At 39.2% G+C, this 23921-nt stretch overlaps 1 protein-coding gene across 2 annotated transcripts in view; it reads left to right on the forward strand.

The window, feature by feature from the left end:
- LOC117301177 overlaps window positions 1–23921 on the forward strand; it is a 55235-nt gene that overhangs the window by 1669 nt on the left and 29645 nt on the right. For both annotated transcript variants that reach the window (XM_033785089.1, XM_033785081.1), the window contains exons 2-15: window positions 70–1181; window positions 2242–2413; window positions 2646–2842; window positions 3302–3408; window positions 6818–6981; window positions 7373–7513; window positions 9381–9470; window positions 10229–10303; window positions 10988–11105; window positions 11509–11776; window positions 12360–12449; window positions 13310–13438; window positions 14202–14359; window positions 19995–20135. In XM_033785089.1, the coding sequence (XP_033640980.1) occupies window positions 114–1181; window positions 2242–2413; window positions 2646–2842; window positions 3302–3408; window positions 6818–6981; window positions 7373–7513; window positions 9381–9470; window positions 10229–10303; window positions 10988–11105; window positions 11509–11776; window positions 12360–12449; window positions 13310–13438; window positions 14202–14359; window positions 19995–20135 (2918 nt within the window). In that variant the 5' untranslated portion in view covers window positions 70–113. The remainder of the gene's footprint in view (window positions 1–69; window positions 1182–2241; window positions 2414–2645; window positions 2843–3301; window positions 3409–6817; window positions 6982–7372; window positions 7514–9380; window positions 9471–10228; window positions 10304–10987; window positions 11106–11508; window positions 11777–12359; window positions 12450–13309; window positions 13439–14201; window positions 14360–19994; window positions 20136–23921) is intronic.

Below are 23921 nucleotides of genomic sequence, written 5' to 3' on the forward strand. Positions count from 1 at the left end.
TATTGATTTGTATAAGTCACTTTAAATGAGTCACTTTAAACAACTGTAAAAACTATAAATTTATTGCAGGTGGAGTAGGCCTATGGATGATGGGCGAAATGATTTGAAAGAACATGGAAGATTTTGATTACTCGATAATCAGTGCAAAGCGTGGAGCTTTCCAGCCTGCCAGAAAAGGCCTAAGATTTGGGAACTTCGAGAGCATCAAGGTTCTGCCAAATGTCGGCGAAGTCACTGATGAGAAGTTAAAGTTAACCGGTGCACACTTCAGCAACAAACAGATTTTCCTCAAAGTCTGTCGCTGGTTTGAAACATGGATGCCATGGCAGAAACGCATCATGTTGTGTGGGACGACAGACCGTTGCTCCAATGGGCAGCTGGAGTATCTCACTACAGCCTTAGAACCTGTTTTCCACAGAGACTTCTCTGCATCTCTTCAGAAGGAGAAATATCGAGGTGCCACTGGCAAGATGGACCAGAAGGAAGACCCACAGATTGCTTTGATGAAGGCACTACAGATGGCCACAAAGGGAACAGAGTTTGAAGATGACTATTTATACATCAGAATTCCTAATAAGAAATCACATACTTCTATTAACTTAGAAGAATTTGCCCAAGAGTATGTGCAAGAGATTATTGACGGTGCTTTTGAATTCATGTACGGTAGACTGCCAAAAGGAGCTCCCTCTTCTGATCAAAGTCGTCAAAGACGCAGTATGTCCAGGTCTTGGAGGGAAGACGAAAGCCCTAGTCCTCAAGTTGCAAAGCTCACAGTGCCTAAATTGAAAAGATCATCCGAAGAAGAATGGTTGACTTCGGAAAGTACCAGTCAACGCTTGCCAACTATGACCACCGATTCAGACAATCCCACCAGCGGAATGACTGGATCAGGTCTTCAGCGTACAGAGACAAGAAATCGTAGATTGGGTCCTCCTGATCGAATCCTCACTGCCCCAGCATCACAGAGCTCCGTGACGGATAATTCAGCTAGACTCCGTCGGGACAAAAAAAGATCATCTGAATTTCCCAAACACGGACGCCATTGGACGTTCCCTGGGTGTCAGAACCTGCAAACACCTCTCTTCTCTGAAATGCTGGAGGGGAATATAGCTACTGATAGCGGTACTAACTTTACTCCGGGATATGGAACTGGTAGCTATGTTCCACTGCAGACTAACAAAGTAAGAACAATTTTTGTGAGGAGGCTTTAAAGGCAGTGGACACTATTGCTTGGTAATTACTCAAAATAATTATTAGCATAAAAACTTACTTGGTAAAGAGTATTGGGGAGAGGTTGGTAGTATAAAACATTGTGAGAAACGGCTCCCTCTGAAGTGGAGTAGTTTTCGAGAAAGAGGTTAATTTTCCACGAATTTGATTTCGAGACCTCAGATTTTGAATTTGAGGTCTTGAAATCAAGCATCTACATGTAATAGCACACAACTTCGTGTGACAAGGGTGTTTTTTCTTTCATTATTATCTCGCAGCTTGGATGACCGATTGAGCCCAAATTTTCACAGGTTTGTTATTTTATGCATAGAGATACAGCAAGGAAGAAGACTGGTCTTGGACTGTTGGACAATTACCAATAGTGTCCAGTGTCTTTAAAAAGGCCTAAGTTTCGAAACCTTAAACTTTCATTTAGCACTAACAGTGAAAGTTGTAAGGAGAAAATACTAATTTTACAGTGAACTACGGGGGCAAGGCTACCAGTGATTTTAGTGTCAGGCCTTGAAACTCATGACTGGATAAGTCAACAAACTTGAAATAATATTTCACCATACAATAAAACCTTGCACTCAACTTACTCAAGCTTTTTGAAACATTGCCCACTGCTATTTTACTTGCCCCCGGGAAATTTGAGTAGCCCAGATTTTAAACATTTATTGTCATAAATGTATCTTTCTGATGTATGATGAAAATATTCATTCACTCAAAAAAATAAAAGCACACATGTTCTGGAAAGGAGAAATACTAGCATTTTAAACAATTATGTTGCACAGTTTTTGAGTAGCCCACAGCGCAAGTTAAGAAGTGGAGTTTACTAGCCCTTAGCAGTATCCAGTACACAATGTACGTCAGGCTAGTGTAAAGGGTTAGCCTAACATTTGGGACATTGAAAGTGCAAACATTTGCCCGCTTGGGTGAATTTGAAAAGAATGTCACTGCTACTATAGTCAAATATAAATGGATTCTGTCATGTATTTTTTCCTACTACTTCTATGAATTGATTTCCTCCAGGTATCTACACTTACATGGTGTATGAAGCACCAGAGGAGAGATTCTACTCCAGCCAGTCCAGTATCGCCAGGGATGAGTAGGCAGTCATCTCATCAGCATAATAGTCATATTAGTGAATGTACGGCATATACAAGAGACTTCTTTGAGCAGAAACCTCACACTCAAAAACTTGGTAAATTGCAAGAAATGGCTTCACATGACCTGTTTATTGTTACCTTTTGAAAGTTTTTTGTTCTTTTCCATTGTGCTCCAGTTAGATTTTACTTTCTGGTGTGTTTCTGATCAACAGTGTGTGGGTTCGAGTCCCAGTCTTGACTGTTGTGTCGTCAATTTTTGCTGGACCCTAAAGATTTGTTCATTCATAAAAAAAGAACAATGTTTGAAATATTTGTCTAAATCTACAGGAAGGATGTACAGAGCTCTACGGAGTGGCAAGATCAGAAAACCAGACAAGATGACTGATGTAAGCGTTCCACTACAGAAGACTTTCAAGAACGCCAAATGGTGGGGTAAGGAGCCCTCTAGTGGCAGACAACTTGTACCTGCCCGTCAACGGGATCTGAAGGAACACTTCAAGAAGCAGATTAAGCAAATATGGGAGGTTAGTCAAACTTTGAGTCAAATTTATCCATGAACCAACAAGACTGCATCTTCAAATGGACATTGGTCTAGGTGGTTAAGACAACTGCTTTAGGAAAGTCAGGATGGATGGTTCGAATCCCTTCCATGTAATCTGTGGGGTTTCTTCCTCACAGGATTCTAAAAACACTGAGTATTCATTGGTTCAAGGGTAACACCAAAATAATGTTCTTCATACCTGAACAATTACTGCATCAATTAAAAGATATTGGCATGTCTTTGCAGAGCGGTTAACAGCACCAGACGCAAGCTCTGCTGTTTCTGATCAGCAGAGAGATAGTTTTGAGTTCTTGTCGTGGCACTTGTATCACCCAATGCTTTCGTTAAGAGTAGGGGTTAACCCTAGTGTTTCTGGTTAACATTTTTTACAGGTTTCAAATTCAAATGTTTTGTTATTTTTGTTGTAATGAATTGTCTGCAGTGGATGGGGGAATGGGAGGAGTTTGAGAAAGGGGACCTACTAGTGGAGCTAATTAAGATGTGCGATCAAGATCTTGTGAGATTCATCGCCCAGTGTCTACAACAGAGGTATGTTTTGCAATTTACTCCCTTTTCTGACGGGGGGCTCCCAGAGTCGCGCCAAACCAAATTCTGAATTTAGTACATGAAAAGTTCGACGTCTGAAACAGTTGGGAGCGACTGAACGCGCTAGAAGTCAAAAGATCCACTGTTGCAGTAGTTAGGAACGACTCTGGAGCTCCTTGGTTTCAGACGCCGTATGTTAAATTCGCCTATCTGAAACCAAAATTTATTTGGGTCGACCTAGAGTCGCTCCTAATCTATTTGGTTCGGCACGTCTTTGGCGCGCCTGTCTGAAATGGGTGTGAAGCTCGTGTGTTATCTCTGTGTATTAACATTTCAGGCTATTTGAGAAGCTACAACATTTTTTATCCCATTCATTTAAAGGCAGTGGACACTATTGGTAATTACTCAAAATAATTATCATCATAAAACCTCATTTGGTAACGAGTAATGGGGAGAGGTTGATGGTATAAAACATTGTGAGAAACGGCTCACTCTGAAGTGACGTAGTTTTCGAGAAAGAAGTAATTTACCTTAGTTTTAGAATTTGAGGTCTCGAAATCAAGCATCTGAAAGCACACAACTACGTGTGACAAGGGTGTTTTTTTCTTCCATAGTTATCTCGCAACTCCGACGACCAATCAAGCTCAAATTTTCACAAGTTTGTTATTTTATGCATATGTTGAGATACACCAAGTGAGAAGACTGGTCTTTGACAATTACCAATAGCGTCCATTGTCTTTAAGTGTAGCTTCTGATAAACACATCAAAAGACAATTTGGATTTAACTTTGAAATATGACTTTTTAACGCATGATTTATAATGAATGTTATTTTGTGATAAACTATGCTTAAATTCAAAGACGCACAAATAGTGTAAATTGAGTCAAAGTGTCAGTCACCCTGACAATTTTCAATTAAATTTGGTGGATCATTTTGAGGAAAAAAACATTTTTCATTGCTTGGGGATCAAATTTCAGCTGATTTGCTCTTTAGTTTAGTGCAGTAGAGAACATCGGTTTTTTCCTTATTTTAAGATGAGTTCATTCAGATTTTCTTAAAAAGAACCAAAATCTTGGCTCTTGTTGTGAACAAACTTTTAGATTTTCGATTCAAAGAGAATCTGTAAGTGTCTGGGTATAACATAGCAAGAACTCTACAAAGTTTTGACAGGGCTTTCCTTCCTGCAGCTGTGAAGATCTGGAACAGCCTACCATCATCGGTTATTTCAGACATTTCTACCCAGGGCATGCAGTCATTCAAATGTACAGTAAATAAATACCTTTAAAAGTAATGTCCTGTTTTATGGCAATTATGATTGCAGTGTAATGCTAGGTGTTGTGTCTCTCATCACTTTCTAGTGAGTGAGGCATAGTCCAATAACCATTGTCTCCTTTCTTTTCTTCTTGTTTTTTTTTAATCGTTGGATGGTCTGTTGAAATAAGCACTTAGCTGTCCCTTGGGATATTATGCTTGTTCTTTTCACGGGGCACTCCTTACAAAAAAAGATACCATAAATCTCATAAGTTCTCATAAAAGAATTAAAAACAGTTTTTGCACATGGCTATTGTTTTATCATCCAGTTTCATTTTCTTCATTCTTCAAGGAAAGGTTTGCTGAAAAACAAACAAACTAAGGCCGTGTCCGAATTGGTGGCTACGGCTGCGGCTACGACCGATGCCAGGGGTGTTGCTAAGGGCGTCCTATACTTCAATGCATGATGACGCGGCGATCCGTAGCCGCCAATTCGGATCCGGCCTGATTCTCCATCAATTGTTTTTTTGTTTTTACATGCTTGCTCAGATTGTTACAGTTTTATAAATGGTATGTATAGATTATGAGGATGCTGTGTTTGCTGTGAGCATGGTGTGTGGGTTGGTTCTAACAAATTCTAACAACAAATTTGTCACCATATTATGAAAGTTGTTTTCAACAGCATTTTTGTTCTTCTCTTGTGAATGAGAAAATGAAACAAGTTTCAAATTTTTACTTTTGCTGTGAAATGGTTAAAACCATTTCACGTCGGTATTTTAAGAAATTTTCTATGCCCACAGATAAAGACGTTTGGATAGAGGAACACTTATGGAAACCAGTTTGTCTTTAAATGTTTTCCTCTATAAATGCAGTACACTAGACGCATAGACGCAGTTGTTTGTCTTTGTGTCAAAAACAAACTTGATTTGGTGATTTGATGATGGTCAATTAGTTTTCAGAGCTGCAGTGTTTAATATTTGTGCAATTGGTAAAAGGCAGGGTTGGAAACAGAACCTTTTGTCTGGTTGAGGGTGGTGTGAGTTTTTAATAAGTTGGTAATTAATTTAATTGAAATAGCCTCCTCAACAATAACTAGTATTGGGATAACAACAGTACAAAACACACGATATGCTAGCAGATTGAACATTGGAGGGATAATCCCTGTATCTACCTCAAGTTTATCTCCTAAGTTTGGCCAATGTTTGCTGGGTGTAATTCTAAATCCTAAAGAGAGCTGCTACAAGCGTCTTGCATGGAATACCACAATTTTGACCTAAAGGCCGGTTCATACTCGCTGCGACTGCGTGCACGCACCCAACATTTTGAAATGGGATTTAACGTTCATACCTCATTAAAACAAAAACTAAATACGCATTAAGTTTGCGTTCGCGCGCGGAAACGAACACGTCAATTTGTGTTGATACATTCGTCCGGTGCACGGATTTTTCATAATATAAAATGCCTTCCATCCAAATCTTAGTCGCAAATTTTCCCAATTTCCTTCCATGAAGTCACTGTCCTTTTCACATCTCGGTATTCTTTCAAGCTTGTGTTACAAAGATTTGGAAAAAAGAAGCACAGTTTTTATCTTTTCGTATCAGGTTCTTGCAATTATTCACTGAAATTGCGTCTACGCATTCGACAAAATGTTAAAATATTTCAATACGTCCGACTACGCATCCGATTAGTATGTACGACCTAGTTTTTCATTTTGAAAAATTCATACGCATTTGCGAAAAACGATTACGCACTACGCTTCCTTTTACGCACTGCGGACTTAAAAAAATGGGTCCGCGCGCTGCGTACGCAGTGAATACGCAGCGAGTATGAACCAGCCTTAACACTAAAATTTGCTGCAGGTTTCATAATAATTTGGTGTGTATTCTTATTAATTTTATTCTTGCACCGATGTGTGTTAGCACTGTGTATTCAGTACTTTCCTGAGTTCTATGAAAACAATCACAGGTTTATAACTCAAGTAGGATTCGAACCCACTACCTTTGCAATTCCAGAGCAGTGTCTTAACAATAGACCCTTGAGATTGTCCGGTAGCTAGAGGCAGTTTGAATCCTATATTTTAGCAATGTGTATTCTTCTTTGGTAGTAGTCTATGTTGGTGGAGGGCCAATTTAAAATGAGGATACACCTAATGATTTTTGTAGGTTGCGAGATCGGAATGACATCAACTACCTCCCAGACAAGATCCTACTTCACATCTTCTCCTTCTTACCTTCGAACGACATCATCATGGCAGAGAGAGTTTGTCGTAGATGGCATTACATAGCTGCGCAGGATGAACTGTGGAGAATCAAGTGCCAAGAAATGGGTATGTTTCAAACGGTTCTCTGAACACTAGTGGCATTTTGGGGCTGATGAGCGGTCTAGGGCACTTGACGCAACTTCTGATGCCCTGATCAGAGTGTGTGTTTGGGTCCAGGTCTTAACACTGGTGTCCTTGAGCAAGATACTTAACCTTTGTTGCGTTGCCCTTCAGACAGGAAGCGAAGCCGTTGGTCTTGTGTGGTTCATCAACTCTCCCTGATTCTCAAGAAAGCTCCCAGAAAAGAAACCAGTTTAGTGTCCATGTTCTGATGAATAAATTTGAAAATCTCCCCGATTGTGGAAATTGTTTCCCTATTATGCTGAATGAACTTCTAAATATCTCCTTGATTGCGATATAAAATCTTGTGCTTGATTTTAAAACTGTTGTTCCGTAGGTAATCGTGAAGGTTTGGCTGATCTGCCCGGTCTGGTGGAGGAATTCAACCAAGGTTATTCTGTTGATTGGAGGAGTGCATACATTGAGCTATGTCAGATTGCCAGACATGCTAAGACCCCAGCAGTTCAAACTGCACAAGGTAGGATTTATGAAGGGTTTTGGGTGAGCGTGGGGTTCTTTTTAGGACTTGGGTTACAGTAGCACAGAGGAATTAGCTACTTCATTGTGTATTTTTAAATGAGTACAACAAATTTCAACACATTTTATGATTGTCTTGCTATAGGCAACATTTTCACAGATTGGTTTTCATATCAGGCATGCGATTTTTCAAACAAATGGTGTCATACTTGAAGCACTTGCATTGACAAAAAAATCTCATACTCTCATTATGTCAAAATATCATGTCAAAATCTCAGACTGGCTTCAGGTTAGAACTGTTCTGTTCTTGGGTTCAGACCTCAGAAAGGAAAAGTCATATATAACAGATCATGTCTTAGACCTCAACTACATCTATACAGATATTCTCTTCCATTGTTGTAATCCACTCGGCGGCAGTAGACAAATAGCTGCACAATGACAAGAACAGAGTACACAGCAAAGTGGATACAATCACATGGTGTTGCTTAGACTTACCCAATCCTGTGCAAATCTCAGAAAACTATTTTTTTGTGATGCTCTGCACTCCCAAACCTGTTCCGCATGCGGGACAGGGACTTGACAAAGCCGCAGTTGCCTGATATGTAAATCTATTCACTTATGAATATGTAAATGTTGCTGCGTGGTATGTGTTGTCCAATAAAACGCTTTCAAAGAGAACACTCGTTCATTTTTTAGTTATGGGGGTTAAGTACTATAATTAAGGATTTAAATACCTTTTTGAAGTACCAATTAATTACAAAAAAAGCACCGATTGTTCATTTGAATTCAATGTAGTACGTTGTAACATACATTTAGGTCGGTACTGTTTGCAAAATTTGAACTCTGAATATTTGGGAAGTGCAATCCAATGACTTATTTTACTCACATCCCCTTGCCTTCAGATGAGTTTGCCCGCCCAATGCGCGCGCCGCGTCTAGAGGCGTGCACTTCACAGTGTCTCGCAATGTGATGTCACAGAGTATAATGAATATTTTAGCGACTGGGCAGCGCTTCCACGCTCCCATTGGTTTTGTACATCTCCCCATTTTGGGAGATTTTTCGATAACAACGTGCAGAGTAAGAAACGACCTCGTCAAGTCTCATTCTTGAGACCATAATAACTACATTTTGACGGAGGCGGGTATGCTTCTAGGGAACTCCCACACGAGAGCAGGACTTGAATCAAGTCTAGGTGTTACTGCAAACCAAATTAAGGGCACTAAATTAAAACTCTGGTGTTTCTGTCCAGAAGAGTTTGGGTTCAATCCCGATCGTGGCACCTGTGTTCTTGAGCATAACACATTACTGTAGTTCTTTTTTCCTTTTGGATGGGACATTAAGCCCTCGGTCTCATGTAGAACACTTAGTGTTATGTTGGCGTAACGGGCCCCCCAAAATAGGGTAAGTAGGTAGGGATTTTTTATCTTTTTTTCTTCTTCTTCCCAGCAAGGCAAATGACATGTTTTCTAGAAAACAAGGCTACACACACCAAATAGTATATTTTTAAACTCTTGATGACATTTATTTTATTGTTATGTCTTTAATAGATTTTATCACTCAATTTCTTCCCTTGAAAAAAAATTAGTATCTAGGGTCGGCTGTATTTTTAGGGTAGGTCGGGTTACGCCAATATAACATTTTATTTTGTTACGCCTTATCATGGAAGAGTAGGGGTTAACTCTGCTGTTTTTGGTTCACATAGCAATCACCCTTGTTTACGGGTTTTCTCAGCCTTGCAAGCTACATCGATTGAATTGACCTATGAGGCATCCTTGGTCTTATTACCAGATATATATTATAATAATCATATATATTGTTACCTCACCATGCAATGCCTCAAGACCCATATCTCTTCTTGTCTCTATTAGTTGGTGAAACTGGAACCAAGAAGTGGCTCTCCTTCAAGTTTACAGAACTCCTGAAAAAGCGAACACAGACTCCAGAATCAGTGAAAATAAGTAAGTAGAGGGTTTGCTCGCCATACTATAACAATCCTAGAGGAATCAAAGATTGGAAAAATCTCCCATTTCGAATCATAGACGTCATCCCGACATCAGCACAGCCCTTCCATGGCCAAACAGCAAAACTCTAAAAATTACATTTTGAAAAAAGCAAGTACAGAGATAAGAGATGTTAAATTTGCATTGGGAATAAAGAATGTTAACATTGTTTTTTTCACCCATGCACCGATGTGTGTTAGCACTGAGATAAAAGTGTAAAAAGATGCCTAGATAGGACATTATATCACACCCATACATAGTATGCCTTAAAAAATAATATCACACCCATACATATTATGCCTTTAAAAATATTATCACACCATACATAGTTTGCCTTTAAAACTTTTAAATTGATAAAGCACCCTCATTTTACCCAGAAATGATCTAATATAAGAAACCAAAACTTTCGAGCTAGTCTGTTTTGCCATGGAAGTGCCAAGTACCACTCTTTTATCCCCATCATCAAATCAAGCAAACTCCGGCATTGCTGACAACTGGTCTCCACTGGTCTTTGGTCCATGATTGCTGGTAGATCACGGCGGTTTATGCCAGTATCCTGCTCCAAGGTGTCCACCCACCCTGCTGCATTACACCCTCCTGATCGTGATCATCTTGAGGCTCCCAGAGTAGGACAAGTATTCTCTTATTAGTGTATTCATTCTGATGGTTACTTTGCCTTCTTTTCGTCTTCTTTTCTTGTTACCCTCTCTTATTAGCACCTGTTTCAAGTGAGATGTTGTCATCAGAGAGTAGTTCTATTGAGGATTGGAATCGGCAGTATAGCACAGTGGGTAAGTACTGATAACAATAACAGAACTGAGTCCCAATCGGCACAGGATTTCTAGAGTTGATTCCCAGCATTCTCCAGAAGACGGTCAGATCACACTGACTGAAATGTCAAGCAGTACAACTGGCTCTTCTCAGAGCAACCACTACTCTGAAAGAGATTTGTACGTGGTGTCACTGCAAACCTTACTTACTTATTATTTTCCACCATGCATAGCTTTAGAGTTAATTCATTCTGAAGCATTTGTGTACCATTTGTAAATTGTGTCCCTTAATTGTCTATTCATACTTAGACTGTTGTTACACTTCAACTTACCCAATCCTTGGGCATACTCTCTTAGAATCATTTAGCACCAACCGCGCGAGTCTCGCGAGTATTTGAACATTTTCTTTACCCATTTGGTACCACAAACACTTGAAGGAACGTGTTAAGTTTGCATCTGGGACAAATTAATATTAATTTTGGTTTAGAGCTCTGCAAACAATATCACGGCAAATTACTCGTGTGGGATTTGAACCCACAACCTTTGCAATTCTAGAGCAGTGTCTTGATCTTTCCAACTAGACCACCAAGATTGCTCCTTAGCCAGAGGCAGTTCAAATCCTATATTTAGCAGCGGGTTCCGCAACGATATAACAGATTGAGTTTGCAACTTAATCATTGGTTGATGGTTGTTTGTATTTTCCAGTGGATGTACCGATCCAGTTCATGCAGGCTGCTGTGGTATCAGAAGAGAGTGAGGAAGATGATATCGAAGAGTTGACCATGTCAGAGTTTGCAATCCAAGGATTAGCGCAGGACTTCAGGTAGGCTTGTTCAGAATCTTAATTCTAGTCTCATCTTGAGTTAGGACGAGTTACTCATCCTAACTTAGGACTAGCCCTTAAATTTTTGATGGATTTGACTTTTTTAATGGGTTAGATCAGGGCAAATACCATTGCCACAGGGTTCTGTGTTTACGGCATTTAGAATTGCATGTGCTGAATGGCGCCGTAAGAACAGACTTCTGTGACAAGCTATGCAATGAAATTTTGCATTGTTGTATTGAATGACAAGTAAGGATTGTTTGGTGGACTTGAAAAAAATGGATCAGTTAATCAATTTTATCAGCCAACTTGATTTCATCAATTGACGGAGAAAATTGATCGAATTGATTTTATTGGATTGATTTCTCAACGGATTGTTTGATTGCCATTTCCCGGTGTACAGTCTCTTCCCAGAGTTGGGCAGCACAACAGACAAACCCTTCCAGCCCTCTGTAAAACCAACGGAGCTCATTAAATTCCCCACTGGTACTACAACAGCCAGAGGGGACACTGGGGGAGAGACAAAAGGCGCAGAAGGTGCACCCAAAGTTGAAGATGACAATACAAAGAAAAAGAAGAAGAAGAACAAGAAGAAGAAGAAGAAGCCAAGAGGGAGTGAAGACGTTGCATTGGATATCAGACCAGAGCTTGCTCAAGCAAAAGATATCTTGGTATGGACACTGCTTACAATTTTTACCAAAAGAAATCCCACGGACAATGTATAAAGTACGTGTGTCATGCAAACAGTTTTTGTACATGGCTGATGGATCTGAGATATTGTCACATCATGACTATACATTGTAATTCATTTTTAGGTTATTATTAACTACCCCTTATCTGGGAAGAAGCTACTACTCCCATCAGAAAGATACATACTCAAACTTGAGATTTAAGTTAACTTTTGATTTGGGGATGCAATGGGTGGCTAGTGGGTGAAGTGCTTGCCTTTCATCACTATGGCCTCGGTTCAAATCCTGGTGATCCTGGTGAGGGATATATAAATGTAGAGTTGTGCATTAGTTCTCCTCAAGGGATTTTCTCTTAGCCCTTCGGGTTTCCTCCCTTCGGAAAAATAGAACATTTTCAATCTTTGTGTCGATGTGGTTGGCTGCCAAAAGGCACTCTAGCATGCCTGTGGCTCGAAGATGTTTTGGCCTCGTCCTTCACAATTCAGCTACTCAGCTGTAAGTAAGGATATGATTAACCTCCCAGCATTTTATGAGTTGTTTATGACTGATGTTGCTTCATTGACAGAGTGAGCTGCAAGGTGATGTTGGACCGCCCATAAAATCCCTCAAGCATCCTGGATGGGTTAAACCAGTCAAGAGAGTACGTAGACTGCAGGTAAGAAGCTAGGGTTGATTCACACTCTCTTTCACTTGGTTAAGGTTTGTATGTCTTTGATACCCTGGAAGGCAAATATTTAAATTTATTCAATGCCCAAGTTGATCCCAGTCATTAAATTAGCTAATCAAACCATTACCTGGCCTAAATCATTTCACAATGCACTTTCGTCCTATCCCATTTGACATATTATGACAAATGACATTTCTGTCTATATTTTGATGTATTCTTATAGTTTCATCCTTCAATCAAATGACAAAGATCTAATTACGTTTTATGTAAAACAAGTGGGATCCTGAAAAGTTTTGATCCTTTCAGGAGACAGATGCCTCTAACTCATCTATGTAAAAAAAACAATATAAACTAAGGCAAGGCCACCATAGAGAATTAACAAACAAAAGACGAAAACAGTTGTGAAGTTAGATTTGAACAATGTCTGTCACAAGTGACTGCTTAAATTTGAATTCCTCAGACTGTAGAGACAGTTGCTATGTCACATCGGGGCAAGCTTTTGCATAGTTGCATAATTAGAGACAGCGAACACCCATACACAAATCTGAATGGATGTGTATGGCACAGTGGTACCAGGGTTTGCTCATCGGGAGGTTGCTATACAAAAGCTTGCCCCGAACCATTTGACAGAGCAACTGTCTCCAAATTAAAATTTAAGTGATAACTTGTGACTAAGCAAGTCATTGTACCAGACTTTGTTCAAATGTAACTCGTAAATGGCTTATTGAACCTGTTGACAGGGAGTATAGCTACCTGCTAAGCCTGCAATGTTTAACATGCATTTACTGACCATCCTAATTCAGTATATTACAACCCTATTAATTCCTATGATAATTTTTCTCTTGAAGGGCCACACGGACGCAGTGTTCTGTCTCATGTTCGATAAATGCAGGATTTTTACGGGATCAATGGATCGTTCGATTCGTATTTGGGATATCCGCAGCGGTCGAAGTATCCGCAAGATATACGGTCATAAGGTATAACATGATGTACTCGTTCATTATCACAATCGTTGAAACCTTTAAATTTGTGTTTAGAGCGTAGTCTTGGAGGCAACCAACTGCAGTGCAATGCTGTCAGGCCACTTTGGTACCACATGAGTATTTTTCCAACACTATGTCTTAAGAACCCCATGAAATTATGAGAATTTTCAAATGTGAATGGGTTCTCTTCTTTTAGATTGCCTGGAACCGGCTGCCTGTGAATAGCCTCGTGTGACATGGCCCTTACAACTCCTCTTAAAGTTGTGCCATCATAACACTTTCTAGAAGTAAGGCGTGTCATGGCCGAGCATTTAAGTGTTTCTGATCAGCAGAGTGTTGGTTCAAGTCCTAGTTGATGTTCTTGTGTCCTTGAGCAAGATGCTTTAACAAAAATACTTTGTTCTTCTGATAGGACATCAGACATCAAGTCATGGGTCCCTTGTGATTGGATTGGTAGTGCATGTAAAAGAACAAAGAACAGTTGTATTGGAAGAGTAGGGGGTTAACCCCAGTGTTTCTGGTTCACAGAGTAAGCAACCTTGTTTTCAGGTTTCCTCAGGCTTTTGTGAGATACAGTGATTAAGTTCATTTATGAGGCATATTTGGTTTCATTTTTACCAGAATTACATAATAATAACAGTAACAATATGTTAGAGAGGTGTGCAGTAACACACCTCTCTTAGTTGTACTTCCACCATGCAAAGTTTTCCTACTTAATAATAATCTATGTTGATTCTTGTTTGTGTGCCGTTGTCAGGGAGGTATTCGTTGTCTTCAGTTTGATAGCATCCGGATAGTGTCTGGATCCTGGGATATGACAATCATGATATGGGACATCATCAAGTTTCATCATTTAGCTACGCTCACCGGACATATAGACGTGGTCTCATGCCTTCAGTTCGACCCTAAACACATGTAAGTAGTTTTTATTATAGTTACCGGGCAACCTTGGTAGTCTAGTTGGTAAGACACTGCTCTAGAATTGCAAGGGGAGTGGGTTCGAATCCCACCCGAGTAACATGCCTGTGATATTTTTTCACAGGACTCGGGGGGAAAGTACTGAGTATACAGTGCTAACACACATCGGTGTATGGGTAAAAACCAAAAATTAATATTCTTTATCCCCGATGCAAATTTAACATCTCTTATAGTTTTTATTTGTATGATATAATTTGTTTATGAGAGATCTCCTAACATCACAAGGGGTCGATTTCACAAAGAACTAAGGTTAGGACTAGTCCTAGGAGATATTAAAAACTTAAGGCTAGTCCTAAGTTAGGTTGAGTAACTCGTCCTAACTTGAGATAAGGCTAGTCTTAACTCTTTGTGAAACCAACCCCAGGCCACAGATGGCCACTTTAAGGTGAGGACACCTCCAAACTGATTTAGGCTATCGACCCAAATCTGCTGGCACCAGGGACACCTACTCCTGGGACTGAAACAGAGTTGCCCCATATCACAGTCCATAAGGATGAAGGCATGGGTGTCATCAACTAAGAGCCTGGTTGGTAGAACAGAATGCACTACCTTCCCAATGGACCGATCCAGTAGGCTCCGCCCACGATGCACATGTGAGCAAGAACACGTGGGGCTCGCCAATGCTTTTCTGCACAACTCTGCTGCGCACGCCAAGATATGCGCACGCATGTCGGACCTTAGTGTCGGATCTTCTTTTTCGTTGTGATTGGTCAATACGCGATGGGGCGGAGCTTAATGGATCGGTCTATTACTTCATTTCATCTTGTCTTTTAACTGATGAAACTGTTGGACATGCATGTGGGCTATTCACTGTGATAACATTTAGCTACATTTACAATTATGCCTGGCTTATTAATAACTTCCTGGGTGGTTGTTTGCGGCCACCAACCGTGACCTGTTGTAGGGTGGTTCGCCAAATACATGAGGTGATGTCATCACACCCAAACTGCAAACTTCCTCCGTACATCTTCACTCATCATAACCTACACAGCATACCTGTAACTAGCTCCTGCTTCCATGCCCATATTTGCTGTAAGGAACTAGCCTTCTCCATTTGTGCCCCAAAACTTTGGAACAATTTCCCCGTCATCATACGTTACTCACCGAAGACTTCAAATATAAATTAAAAACAGACCTAATTATCGCAACTTCAAAATTGCTCTTTATGTAGATGTTTATTTTAATAAAAACTAAAAAAGCTATTTTGTTTTGTTGTTGTTGATGTTGCAGTTGTTATTGTAATAATAATAATAACAAATTCTTATATAGCGCATTTCACAATAAACCGTATCAATGTGCTTTACATTAGTGCCCTGCTTGCCTGGTCATGGGCCAATAACATTCCTTTAATCTTTCTCAGCTCCCAATAGTACGGTATACAGCCCCGAGCTGCCGTGGCGCTTCGAAGGCTTTTTCATTCACAGTATCAACCTCTACCCTAGCAGGTACCCATTAATACCCCTGGGTGAAGAGAAGCAATTATAGTAAAGTATCTTGCTCAAGGACACAAGTGTCACGACCGGGATTCGAGCCCACACTATGGTGACTTAGCACCAGAACTTGAATTCGATGCTCTTTTACCACTCGGCCATGACACTCTGTTTACAAAGTGCTTAGAAGCAATGTATACATGAAGCATGAACTGGATTGGGTTTCATTCCCTACCTTATTTGCATGGGTGTTCCCTGGAATATATCTCTGTGTTTTTCCTCCCACATCTAAAACTAAAAAAACTTCCTTTCTTGTCTTCTCCCCATAAAGTTCTTGGCTAGTACATTGATTAAGTTTGCTTTTCTGGGAATCATTGGCTTCACAACTAGAATTGATAAATAAATGCAGGCATGATTTATAAATACTTGATCCTGGACAAGCTAGACTCTGGAGTACTTTTGACATTATTAAAAGGTTCCATCACAAACTGGAACACATTAGAACATATCATTTGGTCCTATGGAATGTTTTCAGACAAGTTGCCTGCACGTTAAGTACTTCACCTGGTATCCTGTGAGTCAAGTCATGTCATGTGGCTAGACACACTGACACCAGTGATTTCTGTGGAGAACATCAAGTTGATGTACAGTGACATACTTTAGTTTGAAGGTCGTTTCAAATGGTGGAAAGGTGCTCAAATTACTTTAAAAGATGGTGTACGCTTTTTTGTGAAAAAATTCAGAGCCCAATTTCATCCCGTTCAGCATAAAAAAAATTACGTGTACTGGAATATGGTTACCAGCCCAAAATTACTTTTCTCATGTACAATTTGTTACTAGTATCCTGCTATTTTTTTGCTTAGCAGAAACTAGTAAAGTACTAACGTCTGCTTAAGCAGCTCTATGAACATGGATCTAGGAAGTTCATCTTGAAGCTAATCGGATCTAATGCATTTGTCAAATTGATTTAAAAAAAAAGTTCTTGTCATTGTGTTATTGAAGCATTTCTATGAGTTAATATGTTTTTTAATATGTTAAAGCCATTGGACCCTTTCGGTAAACACTATTGTCCATGGCCCACACTTCGTGTATCACAACTTCTATATCAAATAACAAACCTGTGAAAATTTAGACTCAATCGGTCATCGGAGTCTGGAGAAAAAAACGGGAAAACCCACCCTTGTATCCGCGCGTTTCGCCATGTCATGACATGTGTTTAAAATAAATCTTTAATTCTCGCTAATGAGAATTGATATTGTTTTACTGTTTTCTCAAAAAGTAAAGCATTTCATGGAATAATATTTCAAGGGAAGTCTTTCACCACTTCCTAAGAATACACACATACGTTATTTATTAAATGAAAAAAAAAAAAACGATTTAATGGCCTGACGTTTTCGACCCTAGCAGAGTCAAGGTTGAGAAAGACTCTGCTATGGTTGAAATGTCAGACCATGAAGCTTGAGAAAGACTCGACTAGGGTTGAAATGTCAGACCATGAAGCTTGAGAAAGACTCGGCTAGGGTTGAAATGTCAGACCATGAAGCTTGAGAAAGACTCTGCTAGGGTTGAAATGTCAGACCATTAAATATTTTTTCCATTTATACCATAGGTCCTTTTCGTCGCGCTAAGTTGTTTGCAACAGTTAATTTAAAAAAAAAATTTTTTAAGTTATTTATTATTTACATGGAATAACCTTTTCGGGTGTCTGCTTCTGTGAATATATTTGTTTTATATGTGAGTTTTTAAAGGAGCTACCTCACTGGCAATATTATATCTTGTTTGTAAGTCTGATGTATTTCCGCTGTATGCCGCCCACTTCACACAAACTGACTCCACTGATTAGCAGTAGCCCTTTAGGAGTTGTATTGAGCTAGTGACTGGTGATCTTCTCAGAGTTTCTCTCATAAGAAATGATCAGATGATCGATGAAATGGGTCATCTTTGTCCTCCCAAGCAAGGGAAATTTCTCTCTTAGTTTCTGCTGCCAACTCTTCTGCAAAAAAAATAATAATACAAATTTACCGGCAGGGTCACAATGTTATGAGGAAGTTACCTATATTATTTTGTCCAACCTTCTAAAAGCATTGTGACTAAAAGGAGTGTCTGCAAGTTCTCTTAAATGTTGCACCCTAGTTACAGTATAGGGAAAAGGGGTCCATGTCACATTTGGACTCAAGTTGCATAGCTCAGGTGTTAAAGAGGATTTGTATAGCTGACAAAAGTGTCACAGACATTACTCATGTTTTGTGTGATCTACAGTTACATGTATGCATTAAAGGCAGTGGACACTATTGGTAATTGACAAAGACTAGCCTTCACAGTTGGTGTATCTCAACATATGCATAAAATAACAAACCTGTGAAAATTTGAGCTCAATCGGTCATCACAGTTGCGAGATAATAATGGAAGAAGAAAACACCCTTGTCACACGAAGTTGTGTGCGTTTAGATGGTTGATTTCGAAACCTCAAGTTCTAAATCTGAGGTCTCGAAATCAAATGCGTGGAAAATTACTTCTTTCTCAAAAACTATGGCACTTCAGAGGGCGCCGTTTCTCACAATGTTTTATACCATCAACCTCTCCCCATAACTTGTCACCAAGAAAGGTTTTATGCTAATAATTATTTTGAGTAATTATCAATAATGTCCACTGCCTGTAACAAAGCTGTGAAAATATGGCTTAAACCATTGTGTGTATCAGTAGTAAATAGTGAAAAATCTTGCACAATTCTAAGCATGTAAACACATTGTTTAATTTTAATTGAATCAACCAAAGTCAACTGGTTTTTTAAAAAGGTTTTCAGATACAGTTTCCCGAATACAGTTTCATTTCAGAGGGATAATTTTCACAGAAAAAAAAGCGTTACAGTATGATGTTCCTAACCACCAAGCTTTCAGATGTTTAGTATGTTCTTACCAATCCTGTATGAGACCTTTAAGAGAACTACAGTGTCAAGGCCAGAATGCAACCACATGTACTCATCTCTCCGAAAAATGACATATTCTGTGACAAAAATTAACTTTGTCTGATGACACATCTATTTTACTCTTTTACTTGGCAGAGGTGTCTGTAGCATTGGTTATTGGATAGGTAGAAAGCACACAAAGTACACTTCTTGTAATCTTAATACACTAACATTACAGACACTCTGAAAATGAGAAAATAGTATTAGCTGCTGCACTAGCCTAGCGTACATAAACTCCACTTCTCAACTTTGGTTGACTGTGTAGACTGTGTAGGCTACTTTTTTATAATGCTCATATTTCTTCCATTTCAGATGTGAACAATAACTTTTTTAAATGTTTTGTTTTATTTTTTTCAGTGGGTGAATGTAACTACATTTGAATAGCAACTTTTAAGAAAGCGTTTGTTAATTTTGAGTGTGTCAATGTAACTTCACTTGACAATTAATCAGGTCAATACCAAAGAAAAATACATATTATCACAAAACATGTTTAGAATCTTGGTCATTAAAACTTCCTGGTGGCAAGTAATACACACAGTTTACTTGCCTGTTGGGCTGCTTTATAAAAAGCTTTTTAAAACACAAGGTCTGTAGTGGGTTTTTTTAATGGAAGAAAAACCAAGATGAAAGAGAATTGATGCTGAAAGAATATTGATCATTATCAAGTTAGAAACTAAGGCTGTGTCTGAGTTAATGGTTTCGGCTATGGCTACAGTTGGAGTGCTGAAATGTCTTATTCTTCAACATTGTCTTTGCAGCCACCAGCCAAAGCCATGCCCACAGCCACTTGATTTGAACTAAAGGTTCAGCCTTGGCCTTGTGAAGTTATTTTGGTATGGTAATGACTGTGATTAAATAAACAAAATTGTGTATTCTGATCTGCCAGTTTTTACAAATTATAACTTTGTCATGTTTATGTTTTGAGGGAACCCACATTCCCATTAGATGACTCATTGTGATGAGTCGCACATGACACTCTGGAATTTCAGCCAATTAAAAACAACCATGATCACATTCTAGAATGTAACAATATATATCCCACGCCCCCTGGGACAGTATTCCCCAAACATTCTTACTCGAAAATACATAGATGCGTATCACCTGGCGCTTTGTTGTTCACCGGCGCCCCGACTAACTGAAACTCACCCCCACCTGTTTCTGTCATTCTGGTTGCTAGGGTGTCTGGCTCACATGACAGCACGATACGGGTGTGGTCCATGGAGGACTACCAGTGTCTGAGGGTGTTGAGGCATCACAGGGATAGTGTGTCCTGCCTGGTGTTTGATGGTCACTTTGTTACCAGTGGATCTGCTGACAGGTATGTCAATCTATCAAATCAATCAATCTCTATTTTTTCCCATCCAATCAATTAACAGCACATAAATATACCATTGGGAAGGTAAGAAATGTCACCAAAATGGTGACTGGTCTCAAGAAAGTGAAGCTTGAAAATCCATTTAAGGAAGGGCGAGGAGAACCGCAGCTGTTGATAGTATAATTCTGTAATGAGAACTAAATTAATTTCAAAGTTATACGGTTTGGATAATTTTTCATCCAATGCAATAGCATTTGTGGATTGGTGTCCATTTTATAATGGTGCTGCCAGAGTTGAAGTCCTGTCACCTCGCTAAATATGGATGGATTCAATGTTCTTGTGAAAATTCTGTGAAAACTTTTGTTCTGTTTTCTCTGCAAGTTGACACTGTGTTCACCTAAATTTTTCATATGTTTATTTTTCATTTTATTTTAAAACTTTGCCTGTAAGTCGGCATTATTGTTGACAAAAACAAATCTATGGCCCCACCTTTAGTGCTTTCCATACAATTAGAAATTCAGAATATTAGTTTTAGTTTATAGACAGGCAAGAGAGAAAGAGTTACTTAAAAAGTCTTAAATTTTGTTTGAACAGAGCAGGATTTAATAACAATAATAATAAAAATAATTTGATTGTCCCACCTCTAGATGGCTCAGTTTGAAGAACACCAACATGTTAACAGGCATGCATAATAATCCTGGGTCGCAGGTCCAAATTCTACTCTTGTTTGTATTTGTTTGTTTACCCCAAATTAATTAACATTACCAGTCAATTTCCCATTTGGTTCATAACTTGACTTCTAAATTCTGAAGAAAGTTCTGAAACTTCTTCTCAAGGAAATTTCTCAAGATTGTAACATGAGTCACTGTGGGATTGTTACTATGTGACATTCCTTTGGATGACTCATTGGGAGGAAGACTTGAAATCTAAGGTGATCTGATATCTCTTACAAGAATGATATTCCATTTAAGCGTCGGGTTGAAATTTGATGTCACAACTTCATGGTGAATTAATCTTCAAGGAAACTTGGATTTAATTCTTTTAGTGCCTGTTTTGTTTTTAGCGTTTTGAACCAAATGCCCAGCTTTTTAGAGTTTTTTTTCGAAATTGTGTACAGTATAACAATTTTAACAAAAGTCTTTTTCACTAAACAAATTTATCCTTGGCCTTGCTGATTTGTGTTGCACTGGCACATACCGAAGTCAATAGCACTTCGTACATGTGACAACATTTATAATGAATCATATTTGTACGATTGATGAAATTGTTTTGATATGAAACAGAACGTACATGTTTGATAATGACACTTACTGAAAGATTTAACTTCTGTGGAACAATAGATAGTAATATAAACCATGGGATACTAAAATTGGTTATGATACCAGTAGGATAGCTGGAGAAAGTTTACTTTCCCCCTGTACCCTGCAACAATCCATGTCTCTAAAACTAAGCTCTCCATCACTTCCCTAATAATAAATGTTGGTGCTCATCCCTCACTGATGGACCAAGAAATGTAAATGCTGCCCTCTGTTGGCACTAGCAAACCAACTCCAAGCCTTGAGCTAAACAAGCAGTGTTTTTTTTTCGCAATCAATTGGAAAGTATTCAACGTGTCAAATATAATTCAGTAGCGATGCAATTGAAATGACAGTTTGAAATTGAGTATACTGGAGCAGTGTATTGAGTTTATGGTTTGTTTACATGCCGGGATAATTGGGCAGGGAATCAGCAAGGTGGCAACCTGAAATTCAAAACCACTTGAAAGAAACAGTTTCTAGATGATCAAAGTTGTGTGTAAACTGCTTTGATGTTCACATGGTATGGTGTTCGTTCATGATACCCTACCACCAAGATAACAAAGTTATTGAATCAGAAGAAATATTTCAGCTCCAAATTCCGAGAATGCTTTTTTTTTTAATGTGTCCAAAACGTTCAGTTTACCTTTGGAAAGGTGTTATTTCAGGAGTAGAGACCCTAATAGGTCAACCCATTTGGGATATTACGGGTACACCTAACTGTAACCCAGTGAGGAAATCAATGGTCCCCGTTTGGGAGACCCTAAGGCGACAGCAGCACTCAATCTCATGTGTTGAAACAAGGCATGGAGTAAGATCAATGTATTTTTTCCCATAATAGTTGGAAGTGAACTGTTACAAGATCTCATCTTGACAGTAGTCAAACATTTTTGTTGGTTAAAGTCGGACTCAGTAGTTAGTTAGAAGAAAACGATGTTGCAAGAAGTACCTGATACAGTTATCAAGTGTCTGTCTCCACCATGCAGTTAATGCCTTGAATCATGGAGCTTGAATCCTGTAAGAATGTTTATTTGGAAAAAGGTACATGTACCTGACAGATACATTTAGTACTCATACATGATTGGATAGTATACAAATATTGACTGCTTCGAGTGCTATGGTTAAAACTACGACTCCCGAGGTGATCCCCGGAACGTTCTAATTTCCCGAGGCTCCCCGGAGCAAATCACCGAGAAAGTCGTAGTTTTAACCGTAACACAAGTAAAAGTAGTCAATATTTGTTTTATGACACCCCAACCAGGCAGAAAGGTACCAAGAAGCAGCTGTTGCTACGGGTTCAGTACATCGGTCGCTATAGATATAGTACATTGGTTGCCATAGATATACTTATGTAGAACATTGGTTTCCATCAGATGTGGGTATAGTTCATTGCGTTGGCATGGCTTTCTTGTACAAAAATCCTTTGCAAGCGTGAACATCCAATCCAACAATATGTGCAACAGATTCATGGTAGATGCTCAATGTACTCCAATTGGGTGATATCCAATGCCCCCATTTTCCATGCGTACATAACGTATTCAAGTGTGTTTGTTGGGAAGAGGACAAGATTCCACTGTGGTTCAAAGCCATAGAGGTAAATGTAAGAACTAGAGGGCACACTGGTGACGTTGCTTGCACAAACGCGACGGGACCGCAAGGAGACATGCGCACCATTCTTTACGCGCGTTGAATATGAAGTACGTACACGTTGGAGTTTGTGTTTAATGAACACTATACGAAACGATATATGATGATGTTGTGTCAACTTGGAAAATGGCCGCATGCGCGCATGCCGGGCCGCGTATATAGGGCAGTGCGCCCTCTAGTTCTTTTATATAACTCTATGTTCAAAGTATACGCCAGTTGACGTAGTTAACAACAGTCTGATTAGGGATCTGCACTGGGAGAGATCGTTCTTGCTGCAGCATATTCATGTGGATTCCCCCTATCTCTTGAGGATGTCTTGATTGGGTGCATTTCCTGTTGGTAATTCTGTCGAGTTGGGTAAAGATAGACACCACCTTATGAGGAACTTGGGTTTTGGCTTTGAGTTTTTTTCAAGCATGTCTTCGCAGCCAAGTGGTGCACCCACCAATCATGTAAGGAGATTGAAAGAACTTCTGCAGGCTGTAGCTACGCAAAGTGCATAATCATGCATTCAAAAAATTATTTAGTTGCGCAAAAAGATGGCCGACTTAATAATGTGTGACGTCAAATGGGAACTATGTTCAGGAACATTGACCTAATGAACTATATTGTTTGTGATATGAAATATATTGGTAAAGACAGACCATGTCTTTGGTTTTAACCTTTGGAATGAGTTTGTGTGGGTTGGGGTTGGAGGGGGAAGTAATAACAGGGTCAAGTTATCGCTAATCACTCTGAGGAAGTCATCCTATCACTCTAATATTCCAGTCAATTGACTCAGATCTGGCCAGTGATTGATGCTGTACAGATAGCCCCATTATAATCTTAAAAACCCCAGCTTCAAATT

This window comes from Asterias rubens, chromosome 1, assembly GCF_902459465.1.
Source record: "Asterias rubens chromosome 1, eAstRub1.3, whole genome shotgun sequence".
NCBI classification, from domain to species: domain Eukaryota; kingdom Metazoa; phylum Echinodermata; class Asteroidea; order Forcipulatida; family Asteriidae; genus Asterias; species Asterias rubens.